We start from the raw sequence: 14,964 nt of genomic DNA, 5'->3' as shown, positions 1-14,964 counted from the left end.
CAGATTTGGGAAATTTTCTGATATTATTTCATTGAATAGATTGTTGATTCCTTTGGTTTGTTTCTCTAAGCCTTCCTCAATCCCAATAATTCTTAAATTTGGCCTTTTCATGATATCCCATAATTCTTGTAGATTCTGTTCATGATTTCTTACCATCTTTTCTGTTTGGTCAACTTTGTTTTCAAGATTAAATATTTTGTCTTCAATATCTGAGGGTCTGTCTTCCTGGTGTTCTATCCTATTGGTTATGCTTTCTATGGAGTTTTTAACTTGGTTTATTGTTTCCTTCATTTCAAGGATTTCTGGTTTTTTTTTTTTTTCAGTATCTCTAACTCTTTATTGAAATGATCTCTTGCTTTTCGTATTTGCTCTTTTAACTGTTGATTGGTGCCATCATTCAATGCCCTGCATTTGCTCTTTCATCTCCTCCTTCAATGCCTGCATTTGCTCTTTCATCTCCTCATTTGTTTCTCTGATTGTTTTAATTATGTACATTCTAAACTCCCTTTCTGACATTTCTTCTGCTGTGCTGTCATTGGGTTTTATTGATATAGTATCTAGGTTTGTTTGGGACATTTTCTTCCCTTGTTTTCTCATATTGGTCAGATATCAGTGGGACTCTGTGATATTGCAGATTTCCTCTATTGGCTTATAGTGTTCCTGTAGACCTCCAGTGTATCACCTCCCAGCCTTCAGTAGCCTGATGTCTTGGAGTAACTTGATAATGCAGAGCTTCTGAAGAAAGCTGCCCCTAGCCCGCTAGAGTTCCAGGAAGAGAGACCTGGAGAGGTCTCTGGCTGGCCTCCCTGGTCCCAGAGGCTGCTTGCAGGTCGGAGGTCTCTGCCGGCTTGGGGACTTGTGGCTGGCTCTGTGTAGAAAGGCTCTCACTGGGCGGTCTGCTCCGAGAAGCTAGCCTAGAAAGGCGCTTCCCGCCGGAGTGAGCTGGGTTGCTTGGGGAAGTCCCTGGCTGCCCTGTCCTGGTCTCTGAAGCAACCTGTGGGTGGGCCGGAGCTCGCCACACGCTGGCTCAGGGACTTGGAGCTGGTTCTGTGCAGAAAGGCTCTCACTGGGGGGCCTGCTCCAAGAAGCTGGAGAATCTGGCCCTGTGGGAGGAGCCCACCACTGGAGTGCTCAGGGCTGCCTGGGGGAGACTCTAGCTGCCCTGCCCTACTCTAATAAGCTGCCTGAATCTGGGCCTGCCGCCAGGGCCGAGCTTCACCGGGTGGGGGAGACTCACCCTGTGGTTCTATTTTAGTCCGAGTCTCTCAATGCCTCCCCTTCTTGAATCCTGGGTTCTGGATCGACTGGAGATGCAGTCACCCTCTAGTCCGCCATCTTGGATTGCCCCGTGGAAAAAGCCTGCGGCCGGAGGGGGGCAGGGCCACCTGGAGAGGTCTCTGTCTGCCCTGCCCTGGTCCCAGAGGCTGCTTGCGGGTCGGAGGTCTCCGCTGGCTTGGGGACTTGTGGCTGGCTCTATGTAGAAAGGCTCTCACTGGGCGGTCTGCTCCGAGAAGCTAGCCTAGAAAGGCGCTTCCCGCCGGAGGGAGCCGGGCTGCTTGGGGAAGTCCCTGGCTGCCCTGTCCTGGTCTCTGAAGCAACCTGCGGGCCCTGAGTTTTCTTGATAAGAATTTCCACAGTGCTAACTTGGTGTTCACCTTTATTTAAGGCCTCATATGTTAAAGATTATTGTGTAATACTAAAAAATTATTCTTGTAATGCCATTTGACTGATTTTGGTATCAGGATAATACTGGCCTTATAAAACAAGAGAGGAAATGTTTCCTTCTCTAGAAATATTTCTAAAATATTTTTGTATAACTGGTATTTTTTTTTCCCTTCTTTAAATAAATGTTTAGGAAAATCATCACTGAAATCATCTGGTACCACATTTTTTTTTGGTGGGAAGATTTTTTTTTGTGTGTAATGGAGTCTAATTATATTGCCTCAGTTGGTCTTGAACATCTGGGTTCAATTAATCCTTTTGTCACAGCCTGGGACTACAGGTTCAGACCACCATGCCTTTTGAACTTAGAAAGTTTGATTTTTTAAAAATTGATTCATAATAACTGTAGATATTTATAGGGTTTAGCATGATGTTTCTAATTATTCAGATATTTAATTTCTTTAATAAATAAAGGACTTTTCAAATTAAGTATTTCTTATTGAGTCAGTTTTGATAATTTGTGTATTTTCTCTTTTCTTCATGATCAGTGTGACTAAAGTTTTATTGAATGTACTGATCTTCTTTAAGAAGCAGCTTAAAGCTTGTTTAAAAATCTCAAGTGCACTTTTGTTAGCCACATTGTGTGGACAGGAATCTCAGTATATGAGGTTGTAAGTATTATTCTCTTCCTTATTTTCTAATATAAATGCATACATGTCACATACCGAGAATTGTGCCTGGCAAAAAGCAAATTAACAATTATGTGTAGCTGCCAAAGTCTTAGAAATAACCAAGCAATTCTTGTCTTTTTATTTTTTCCCTACAATGATGAATTTCAATGATTTAAACGGTTTATGGCCATTTTATTCTGGTTGTTTTTTCCCCTCTCTCTTTCATGGGTTAGTTTAAAATAGAATATCTAGATAGTAATAACTACAGGTAAGAACTCAAAAAATGGCACACTCCCAAAAGGGCAATAATGAACACGCTTAGTTTCCATATCTCTTAGCAGGGATGGCAATCTCAGGTAGAATTATTGTTATGTCTCCATAACTAATTTAATTAATTGCTGAGGTCAAAATTCCTGTTTTTTCTGTTACATCTACTCCAGAGTTTCCATTGAAGCTACTTTTACTCTTATCATCTTAGTATTTTCCTAGATATGACTCACAATGAAGAAAATTTGTGTACCAGAAACATCCCATTATTAGTTAATCTTTATTAACATCACAAAGCTATAGCCACTAGGTTGCAAACCTCTTCCCTCAAAAACAAACAGAAAGAAAATTATCAAATAAGCCTGAGCTTCAACTTGTGAGGTGATCCTCTGTCTAGCAACAGAAATCTTAAACTGTGAGCTTCCTAACTCTACCTGGCAAACAGCAGCTGGAAACATGGTTTGTTAGAAAAACAATACTCACTAAGCTTGCTAGACCTGGAAAATTAAAAATAATTTCTGATTACACAAAAGTCATAGAGCTCTCTGGATCCATACCTGTGTGTGTACTCTTTGAGTAGTACAAATGATAATTCATCTCCAATATCATTCTCTAACTCGGCGCCTGGAACATGAGACTGAATCATTGCTGAGATTTTTTCAACATCACAAAGAGGTTCCCTCTGCATGACTATGTGATATCCAGCACCTGAAATAAACCATTTAGATGATCAAATGAAGATGCTTGTACTTTTTAATACCCTTGTAAGACCAAACTTGGCTCTCCAGGTTATCTAGGTCTACAAGGAAGAGGACATGGTATGTTGCAGACATTAGGTAAAGACTATAAGGAAGCTCACAACTAAAGCTTAGAAAGGCTATTCCAAGAAATAAAATCTGAACAAATAATAGCTTTCTTTTTAATTGCAAAAATTTTCTTAGAGACTTACAGTGATTTAATGTATATGTGATGCAACCAATATATGAAGAAAGGTCCTTGTTATCTGGCTACCTATCATTCTTGAAACTAAAATCTTGATAAATACTCATTTAGCTATTATCGGTTTTCTACTGTATATTAGGCACTAATAAAAGCCCTGGGGATACAGTAATAATGAACACAGCAGATAAAAATTCACTCCCTCATCAGCTCTTAGGAGATAGATAATCATCAAACGAAATAAACTGAAATACAGTGTGTTGAAAATAACAAGTGAATTCGGTCACTGTATTTGCACTGATGTTTCTTACTAAGATGCTCTAAAAGCTAATAATAGATCTTGAGCACGGATCTCTCAGCTGTTAGCCTAGTTTATTAACCTGCTTATAGAAGGGAAAACTATAATTCCATTTTATAATTGAGGTACTTCACATCAGAGAATGAAGTGCTATTTCCATTGTTTACTAGGTATGAGAACGAAATCTACTTTTGGTTAAGCTAAAAATTGATGTGTAGGGCTGAAGCTGTGGCTCAGTGGTAGCGCACTCACCTAGCACATGTGAGGCCTTGGGTTAAAACCTCAGCACCACATAAAAATAAAATAAAGGTACTGTGTCCACCTACAACTAAAAAATATACTTAAATAACTGATGTGTAAACTGTCATTTCTCACCAGGTGTGGTGGTGCAGTGACTCAGGAGGCTGAATTAGCAGGATCACAAGTTTGAAGCCAGACTCAGCAACTTAGTTGAGGCCCTAAGCAACTTAGCAAGACCCTATCTCAAAATAAAATAACAAAAGGGCTGGGGACGTGGCTCAGTGATCAAATGCCCCTGTATTCAATCACGAGTACAAAAATTTAAAATTCTCTGGAATCATGACACAATATGCTTTTTTATTGTCTCATCTTCTTCAAGAATCTGATCAATAGAAAATTCTTCCTTTTGCAGATAGGTGAGGTAGTTAGTGAGAACTGAATGCTGACACCAACATGGAATTTCTCATGCCATCAAAGAAGTAAAGCTTGGGAGGCTGAGATAGGAGGATGGAGAGTTCAAAGCCAGTCTCAGCAAAAGTGAGGCACTAAGCAACTCAGTGAGACCCTGTCTCTAAATAAAATACAAAATAGGGCTGGGAATGTGGCTAGTGGTTGAGGAGCGCCCTTGAGTTCAATCCCAGGTACCCACCCACCCAAAAAAAGTAAATTCAAATCCTAAGATTTTGATTAAAATGTAAAAAATTGTTTTAGCAGACTTAAAATTTATCATTTATGAGAAGGGATCTCAATGCCCTCAAGTATTATGCAACTTTTAAAATATGTAGTTACATACTATGTACCGATTTGTGAATACTATTCAAAATTACTATAAATGATTTATTTTTAAAAAGCATAGCTGTTTAAATAACCTAGGCAGACACAATTCAGATGTCATAAACCCTGTTTTGGATGTAGAACCCTTTAAAGGCAATTGTTCAAACTCAAACCTGTGAGGTGATAAGAAACTTTGAACAACTAAAGGAGTATCTAAATTGACTTTTGAAAAGTGTTTTGATAAATCTGGGTTTCGGTTTTGTAGTCTGTAAGGGGAGGTTGTTACTTTGAATATATGTAAGATTATAAGTTGAATGAATCTCAAATATTAAATAAATGTTCAAAATAATCATCCTTAATTATCTTCATTTACATTCATATTATCTTATTTTAGAATCAAATTACTATAATTTTAGCCCTCATTAATACATTAAAATAACAATTTTATCTCCTATTAAAGCTGTATACTTATCAAAGTCAAGAATGCTTTTTTTCACTTATATGATTGTGATTTTATTCTTTACTACATTCTTACTGTCAGCACATTTTAGAGTTATTTCATCATAATGGAGATTTGTCTTTCTTTTGCTTTTCTTTTTTCTGTTACTGGGGACTGAACCTAGGGCTACTATATCACAGAGGTACATCCCTGGTCCTTTGATTTTTTGAGACAAGGTCTTGCTAAGTCAAACTTGTGATCCTCCTGCCTCAGCCTCCCATGTCACTGGGATTACAGATATGTGCTACTGAGTATTGCTGTATGGGGATGTTGACTGTGGTTTGGCAATTGAGAAACTAAGATCAGAGATATCTGGTTTCTCTACTTTCTCTCCTCATCAGTCATATAAATCTATTTAAATACATAATTGCATTAATTGCATTCCAGAGACAAACTGTCAGCAGGCACAAAAAGGGACAAATAAGCATGACCTTTATAAGCTGATAAAAATATTTACTGAGTCTGAAAGTACGTGCTGAAGACAAGTGATAAATATATGTAAGGAATATTCAGATTGCAAAGGATCTTAATAATTATGATATTTGAAGCTTAATTTGTACAGCAGAAGATCATTAAAATTTGGAGTATACAGACCAAATATAATAAAAATAATGTGAGAATATTATTAAGGTATAAATATCCTAAGAATGATCAAATGGACAGAGACCATATGTTTGTTTCAGGAAGACAGAAGAGCCACAGCACTGCAGAGTCCCCCTGACCAGGATGGCAATGCGGTCACCCAGGGTGTCAGCTTCATCCATGTAGGGGGTGGTCACTAAGATGGTACGATTGTGTTTATATTGCAGAAGAAGATTCCAGGTGAGCCTCTTTGAGACCGGGTCCATGCCAGATGATGGTTCATCAAGTATGACTACCTAAAGGCCAGGAGAACAATTCCATAATCATCGATAACTGATGCTATGCTACCTGTGGGATTATTTACTATTTGAGGGGAATGTATTTAAGCTAAGATACAAAATCTAGACCAAAATAGAGGTAAACTTTAGGAAAAAAATGATAATCCCAAACCAACAGATAACAACTGGGCTAACAGTATAAACCCTTTCTGATTATCACTGAGAGGTTTCCTTTTAGATTCATAATATTTCTCAGGTTTTATGCAGCTGGATTTTCTATGCCAGCTGGCAGGAACACATATTTAGTCTCCCACTTACCTCCCACTTTGTATGCTCATGACCCCTTCCCTTTATCTTCCTTCTTTAATACCTTAGAGCCCCCTATAAGTGCTATAATGACAGAGAGTTTGCGCTTTGCTCCTTCACTCAGTGAGTGAGAAAATGCATGGCGATTTTCTAGCAGGTCAAAAATAGACAGCATATGGTCAATTTCCAAAGGATGCATCTTTAGTGGCATTCCTTTTATCTAAAAAGAAGAACCAGAATTTATATTGTGCATTCAATTTTATCCTAGAAAGTTCTCAGATCATTAACTTTTCTTACAGTTTTATAGAAGTTTCTTGCAGATATGTCCCTAGGAACATTTTATACCATTTCTATTTTTCTTTGAGACAGGGTCTCGCTATGCTGTTCAGGCTGCCCTTGAACTCAGGATCCTCCTGTTTCAGCCTTCAGAGTAGCTGGAATTATAGGTACCATACCAGGCACTAGTCTTGTCCTAACATCAATAAAAAACAGCATTTTTTCCTCCCTTGCCTCTGTATATATATCTAAGGAAGAGTCCCTAAAATAAGAATTTTCAAGGCCTAGGAATGTAGTTCAGTGGTAGAGTATGTGATGATAGTATGGAGTTCAACCCTCAGTGCAAAAAAAAAAAAAAAAAAAAGAATTTCCAGAACTTATAAAGACATATGAAGTTCATCAACAAAGTGAGGAAAGAAATATCTTTGGCTCCCAGGGTATACTGTAGTAAACCTACACACCTCTTTATCTACTACTGAATTCAATTATTAAACCTGGAGAATTATGAAAAGTAAACGTTAGCATTTTAATCATGAATAATACCAGAATTGAAAATATCACTGAATGAGTGATGAGTTTACCATTTACCCCCATGTATCCCTTAGTCTGAACTCAAAGCAATACAAAGCTTACAAGCAAGCACTGTAGTCTAAAAAGAGTGAGAATTAAGAATTAATTAAGAAGAAATCCTCTAAATTTTAGTTTAGTTTTACTCCCTTTTGTTCAGGGAGTAGAGGGGAAATCAATGTTTTCTTTGTTCTCTTGTGACCTAGTACATGTTAGTCTAAAGGAAAGAACAGGGGGCAAGAATAAAAAGAAGGTCTAGGGTCAAATTCTAGGGGAGGAAACTTTCATCTCAGTTTAGTGAAGCTGTCTCCAAGTAGGCAGGGACAAGTTACTGATTTTACCACACTCTTCCTATCTTTCCTGCAAGTTGGATGTGGCACAATTATGAAAGGGGATTTCTGTCTGGAGAAATGAGAAAAGATAGTACTGAGGAGATAACAGAAGAAGGCAGCAGGAAAATAATACATATATATAAATATATATTTATTTATTAATTATTATTTTTGGTACTGGGGATTGAACCAAGGGGCTCTCAACTACTGAGCCACATCCCCAGCCCTTTTTACTATTTTAATTAGAGACAGGGTCTGGCTGAGTTGCTGAGGGCCTGAGTAAGTTGCTGAGGCTGGCTTTGATAACACAATCCTCCTGCCTCAGCCTCCTGAGCTACTGGGATTACAGGCATGTGCCACCTCACCCAGCAGGAAAATGATATTTTAAAGCTGTTAATGAACTTGTCTGCTCACTCCAGCATTTGCATACACGGGTCTAATACTAATTAGCATACTAAGCTTTGAAAACTGATTAGATACTGTTTACATACATGGAAGAGAATGAAACAGCACTATAATTACTTTGAACACTGTCATTACAGTTACAGCTCACAGATAGGGTATAAATAAGATACAGAGTCTCATGAAGAATTGTTCAAACACCTGGGATAAAAAAATTATGTGGTACACAAAAATAACAAAAATCTCAATTCATAGAGAAATAATTAACAGACATAAATGACAAAATGACACAAACCCGGTAACATTATGAATGCAAAATTATGAAAATGAATGCAAAATTATGAAAATGCTCAAATGAGTATTTGCAAACAAATGCTAACATAAAAAGTATTATAAAATTATAGAAGATATAAAGAAGAAACAAATGGAAATTTTGAAACACTTTCAAAATGGAAATTCAATAACCAAAATAAAAAAGTTCATTTTATATACTCAACAAAATAATAGAAATGATACAGAAAAGGATTAACAAACTTGAAGATAAATCAGAAGAAATGATCTTTCCTTAACAGAGAAAAACATAATGGAAAAAAAAAATCTCAGGTAGCTTTTGGAACAAGAGGTCTACATTCATGTTACTGAAGTTCCAGAGCAAAGAATAAAGAATGCAAATCTAAAATAATAATATTTGAAGAAATAATGACTGAAAACTTCTAATATTTTACAAACAGAAGCCTACAGATTCAAAAAGTTGACAGAACCCCATCCAAAATGAATCCAAAGAAATCCCCACTTGGATAAATTATAAACAAATTGCTGAAAAGTACTCAAAAAATTGGGGGAGTATCCAGAGACAAATAAGAAATTACCACTAGGGAACAATGATTCAGAAGCCATGACATTCAGAAAGCAGTGGAACAATAATTTTCAAACGCCAAAGGAATAGAACTATGAACTCAGATTTCTATGTCAAGCAAAAATATCTTTGCAGAATGATGGTGAATTAAAGACACTTTCAGGAAAAGAAAAACTAACAGAATTCACCGTCAACAGTAGTGATATTTAAAAAAAACTGATTTATTTAAACAAAATAAACCACACAGAAGAAAATATGAAATATGATGAATGATAAAAGTTCAACAGAAACTATAAACATAATAAACTTACTGCGTTTTTAAAACAGAATAGATGATTTAGAAAAATATAACACTGATGAGTTTTTCAGTATATGTAGGTGAAATAAATAATAAAAACTATAGCATAAAGGAGGATAAAATAACTACAATGTGATAAAATTTCTACATTCCAAGTGAAATAGAAAATATTGATTGGAAGTGATTGTGAAAAGCTGTTTATTTGCTAACCTCTACAGAAACCACTAAAAATATATAAAGGAAATGTCATAATAGGTAAATTAAAATACATTACTAAAATGTTCCTAAAACACAAAAGAAGGTAAAGAAGGGGAAAAAGAACAACAGAAAATAGTGGAAAAAATAGAAAGCAAATAATAAAATGAGAGATTTAAATATAAACATTGGTAATTAAATTAAATATAAGTGTTCTAAACACACTAAATAAAAGGTTATTAGACTAGATTAAAAGCATAACTTGATAATTGAGTTTCTTATCATCACAAGAAAGTCAAAATTTAATAAGTAGGTTTAATATCAAATGAAGAAAACATACCATGCAAACACAAATCAAAAGAAAGTTGAAGTATTTATATTATCAGATAAAGTACAGTACAGAGTAAAGAAAATTACCAAAGATAAAATATGGAAATTGCGTGTTGGTAATTATTTCCCAAAGAAGACATGATCCTAAATATGCATACACCTAGTAGCAAAACTTAAAATACAGAAAAACACTGACAAACTTACAACTATAGTAAGAGAGTTCAACATACTTCACTTAGCAATAGACAGAACTACTACACAGAAATCAGCAAACATACAGAACTAAAAATAATATCAAGTTACTGAATCTAATTGACAGTTATAGAAAATTCCAAACAACAGAATACATATCTTTCTCAAGTACATGTGGAACAAACACAGACCATATACTGGATCATATAAAAAACTCAACAACTATAATAGAATCAAAATAACATAACGTACGATCTCTAACAAAAAGTAGGATTAAACTAAGAATAGCAAAAAGAAAACAAGATAACTTTACATCTCTTAGGCATTAAGTAACATACTTATAGATCATGTATCAGCCACAAAAGAAATCTCATGAAAAACAAAATATTTTGAACTGGAAAATATGAAACCTCAGCATATTAGAGCAAAATTTGTGGGATGCAAGAAAAGGAGTACTTAGAGGGAAAATCACAGCAAAAAATGTTAATATTAGAAAACAAAAAATGCCTCAATCCAATTATCTAATCTCTGACTTTGAGAAACAACAAAAATATTTTAAAAAATCCCCAAATGGAGTAAGAAAGAATGAATATATGAGCATAAATAAATGATATAAAAACCAAAATGTAGTAGAGAAAAATCAGTGAAACCAAAAGTTGGTTCTTTGAAGGATCATTATAACTGATAAACCCCTTGCAAGATGACAGTAAAGTTGATCAGGAGAGTGTGGCACTTGAAAATGGATAGATATATAAATCAATGGAACAGAAAACAGAGTTCAGATAATTTAATCTTTGATAGATGTGAAAAAGTATTTCAAAGATGAAAGAATACTGCTTTCAAATAATGGTGTTATCTAAATACAAAAATGAACCTAGACCTAAATTTAATACTTTTATATAAAGACTAACTCAAAATAGATCCTAAATCTAAATGGAACACATAATACTATAATAATCTAGAAAAAATATAGAATAAAATCTTCACGTTCTCAAGATTAGGGTTAGGCATAGAGTTCTTTGTTTTTTGGTGGGAATATTGGAGATATTTATTCGGAGGCGGCCATAGCCATTAGCCAGTGCCCCAGGCCATTTTCATGGGCCCCTTTTATATTTTTCTATACAACTCAAACAAAGAAAGCACACTGCCAACAGGTTACATATGGGAGAATGCGCATACTCACAAGTTGATGCTTATGATCTAGAGTTCATAAGCTCAATCACAGTGTTTCTGGCCTTGACTAACAATAACATCACCAGTTCTCAGTCCTGGATACATACTAAAAACATAACAAAGCCCCCCAGAAGTCTGGGCAAGGGGGCCTAACTACAGCCATTTGGGGCCCTGCCCCAAAACTATCTTAACCATTTTTTTTATTGTAAACAAATGGGATACATGTTGTTTCTCTGTTTGTACATGGAGTAAGTAAAGGCATACCATTTACTCCAGGCATAGAGTTCTTAAGAAAAGATATCAAAAGCAGAATCCACTAAGATTTTGGTCAAAAAAATGAAAAGACAAGTTACAAATGGGGAAAATATTTGCAAAGCAGGTATTCAACAACATATATACATAGACACCATTAGTGGGATAATAAATTAGTAAAAGCACAATGGAGCTCAGGATAGAGGTTCCTCAAAAAACTAGGAATGTAACTACCACTCCTTGGTATTTATCCAGAAGAATTAAAGTCAGTATACTATAGTGATACATGCATATCTCTGTTTACAGCAGCACAATTCACGATATAGCCAATTATGGAACCAAACTAGGTATTGATATAACCGTCCTAGATGACCATCAACAGCTGACTAGATAAAGAAAGTGTGGTATATATACCCAATGAAATTTTATTCAGCCACAAAGAAGAATGAAATTATGCCATTTGCAGGAAAACAGATGAAGCTGGAGAACATTATGGTAAGTGAGATTAGACAAACTCAGAAAGTCTAAACTCATATGTGGAAAAGCTAGAGAGAATAAAGAAATGAAACTGCATGAAAACAGAATACAGGAAGGTGGTCTAGGGTGGAGGGGAGATAAAGCAGGGTTATGGGAGAATGAAACAGACCAAATTTACATATCTATATATATAATACATATATAATTACATATATATATAATTACATATATATAATTACATATATATAATTTATATATATAACATGTATGAATATATATCAATATAGCACAATGAATCTTATTATGTATAATTAAAATGCACCCAAAAAATGTACCCTTCTTTCTGTAATATTAAGAAATGCAATAATTTTGCCAGTAAGAGTATAAAAATGGTATATAGAAGCAAAGCTGTAATATACTGAGAAAATGACTACAGAAGGTACCTCAAATAAAATGAAACAAAAGGATGAGCATGAATGAGAAATAAGATTAAGATAACAAAATTTCTGTATTTATACTTTACTCTCTTTCCTCAGCTTTGAAACACAAAACTATATAAAAATTATATTATTGCTGAATTTGTAATGCTTATAAACATAATGTGTATAAGAATATCCAAGAAAGGTATATTGAAAAAAGTATGGAGTTATGTAGTGATCTAAAGAAGGATATTGAGCTGTAATAGAGCTAATGCCTAACTGAAATTAACTTACTATAAGGGTAACATTTCTGATGTCACGAAGTACATGGTAAACTCACCCTATGGCGATATGTGAAAAAAGAGTGAAAAATTTGATAATGAAATTTAAATGCTTCATTAGAACATATCTAATTATTGTAAAACAGCAGTATAGTGAAAGCTAGAATAAGAGACATGGAAAAAGCAGAAAATAAATTAATATGGCAGACAAATTTAATTATGTCAATAATATTATACATGAACTGATTAAATAATTCTATCAAAAGCTAGAGATTCTCAACCTGAATAAAAATCAAGATGAAAAGCAATATATATACAGACTATATTAAAAAATTCTGAGACATTCGACAATAATAAATAACACATATTTAAATATGGACAAAAGGCATGAATAAACATTATATAAAAGAGATACAGGGACATTTAATAAGCACACAAGAGATATTCAACATGATTATACATTCATTAAATGTAAATTAAAATGATAATTAGATACCACCACACACATATGGTTTCTAAAAGTATTAACAATAGTAGGTGTTGGCTAACGTGGAGCAACTGGAATTCTCGTGCATTGCTGGTGGGGTTGCAAATGATAACAGCTACACCAGTAAACAATTTTGCAGTTTCTTACAAAGCTAAACATGTACTTTAAATATGATTCAGTAATCCTATGCTGAGAAAAATAAAAACTTGTTCTACATTAAAAACAGAACAACTTTAGTCATAATCACCAAGCTAGAAATCACTCAAATTTGTCTTTAAATTGCTATACCTTGGCAGACCCAAATATCAAACACTATTCTGCAATTAAAAGAAACAAACCATACATACATATAACAGCATGTATGAAATTTAAAAGCAGTTGCTCAGTGAAAGACAGCAAAATAAAGCAGTGAAGAGAAAGCTAGAATGTGACATTCAATATTGCATTGTTAAAGAGTTTGGGTGCAATGCTGAAGGACAGATGAATGGGTACAGGGGGAAAAGGGATGACAATAAATGAGAGCATGTGAGAGTGTTTTGGGGTGATGAAACTGTTCTGTATCTGAGATCAGTGTTTGTTAAGTGTGCTAACTTTCAAAAGTTTGACATCTACACTTCCATGTTTATGGTAGCAGTATTCACAACAGCCAAGAAATGCAAACAACCTAAGCGTCCTTCAATTAAGGAATAAAAAAAAATGTGGCCCAAATACACAATGAACTATTTCTCAGCCATAAAGAGAATAAAATTCTGCCAGGCTTGGTGGTGCACTCCTGTAATTCCAGCAACTCCGGAGGCTGAGGCAGGAGAATCTACTTCAAGAACAGCCTTGACAACTTAGTGAGACCCTCAGCAACTTAATGAGACCCTGTATCAAAATAAAAAATAGGTCTGGGGAGCTCAGAGGTAAAGCACCCTGAGTTCAATCACCATTAAAAAAAAAAGAAGTCCTATTACTTCTGGAGAGAATAGAAAATCATTATGCTAAGTGAACACAGTCAGGCACAGAAAAACAAGTACCCTGTGATCTTATTCACCTGTAGCTGGGGAGAGTAGAAGGGGAGGGAGGAATGGGAAGAGGCTGATCAATGAGCCCTAACTTACAGTTAGAAGAGTAATAAGTTTTGGTGTGCTACTGTACAGCAGGGTGACTATAGATAATAATCTACTATACATATTACAAAGCTAGCAGAAAGGATTTTGAATGTTTTCACTAGAAAGAAGCATGTTTAACCTGATTTAAACATTACAAAATATATGTAACAAAACATCACAATATGTATAATTTTAATGTTTTTAGGTAACAAATTAATACATCTTACATCTATATATTAAAAGAAAAAATCAAATTTATCATAGTTTTATGAAATATATCTCTGACTCACCACGGAGTAGAAAAAAAGATGTTCTGATAGTGTCAAGTCTTTAAATAACAAGTCATGCTGTGGACAGAAACCCAAGTTTTTCCGAATTTCAATCATGTTATCTGAAATGTCAAGTCCATTAACATGGGCTTCTCCTCTGGTAGGAGGAAAACGACCTAGAATTATGTAGAAGACATGGAAAAAGCTAAGCTTTGTTGAGAGAATATGATTAACAATTGCAAATTAGTGCCTCACATTCATAATCTATTTGTGGATTACTCAAGAGAATTAGCACTATTTCCTGCAGAGGAATAGTTCAGAAAAATACAGAAAGTTAAATCAGGGTGATGGAATTATTTCTCTTAATTTTCTCTTTTGTTTACATATACTAACTTTCTACAGTGGGCATGCAATATGTTGATAATGAAAACATTAAAATAATTTTGCTACATTCTAATATATAAACACTGCATTTAAATAGTAACCTTTGTGAATTATATTAAGTACTTTGTAGATACTACGAAAAAACATAAAGATTGGGAATATGT

The 14,964-nt window shown here is 34.8% G+C and overlaps 1 protein-coding gene across 1 annotated transcript in view; it reads right to left on the bottom strand.

Annotated features, from left to right (window-relative positions):
• Nucleotides 1-14,964, bottom strand: part of LOC306649241 (phospholipid-transporting ATPase ABCA3-like) — a 180,787-nt gene that overhangs the window by 61,151 nt on the left and 104,672 nt on the right. The window contains exons 12-15 of the mRNA XM_079120034.1: nucleotides 14,438-14,592; nucleotides 6,581-6,736; nucleotides 6,018-6,228; nucleotides 3,158-3,308 (exon numbers count right to left, since the gene is read on the bottom strand). Of these exons, the coding sequence (XP_078976160.1) occupies nucleotides 3,158-3,308; nucleotides 6,018-6,228; nucleotides 6,581-6,736; nucleotides 14,438-14,592 (673 nt within the window). The remainder of the gene's footprint in view (nucleotides 1-3,157; nucleotides 3,309-6,017; nucleotides 6,229-6,580; nucleotides 6,737-14,437; nucleotides 14,593-14,964) is intronic.

This window comes from Sciurus vulgaris (assembly GCF_902686455.1).
Source record: "Sciurus vulgaris genome assembly, chromosome: 18".
Lineage (NCBI taxonomy): Eukaryota > Metazoa > Chordata > Mammalia > Rodentia > Sciuridae > Sciurus > Sciurus vulgaris.
Note: the sequence above shows the minus strand (reverse complement) of the source record. Positions and strands in the feature narration are given on the sequence as shown.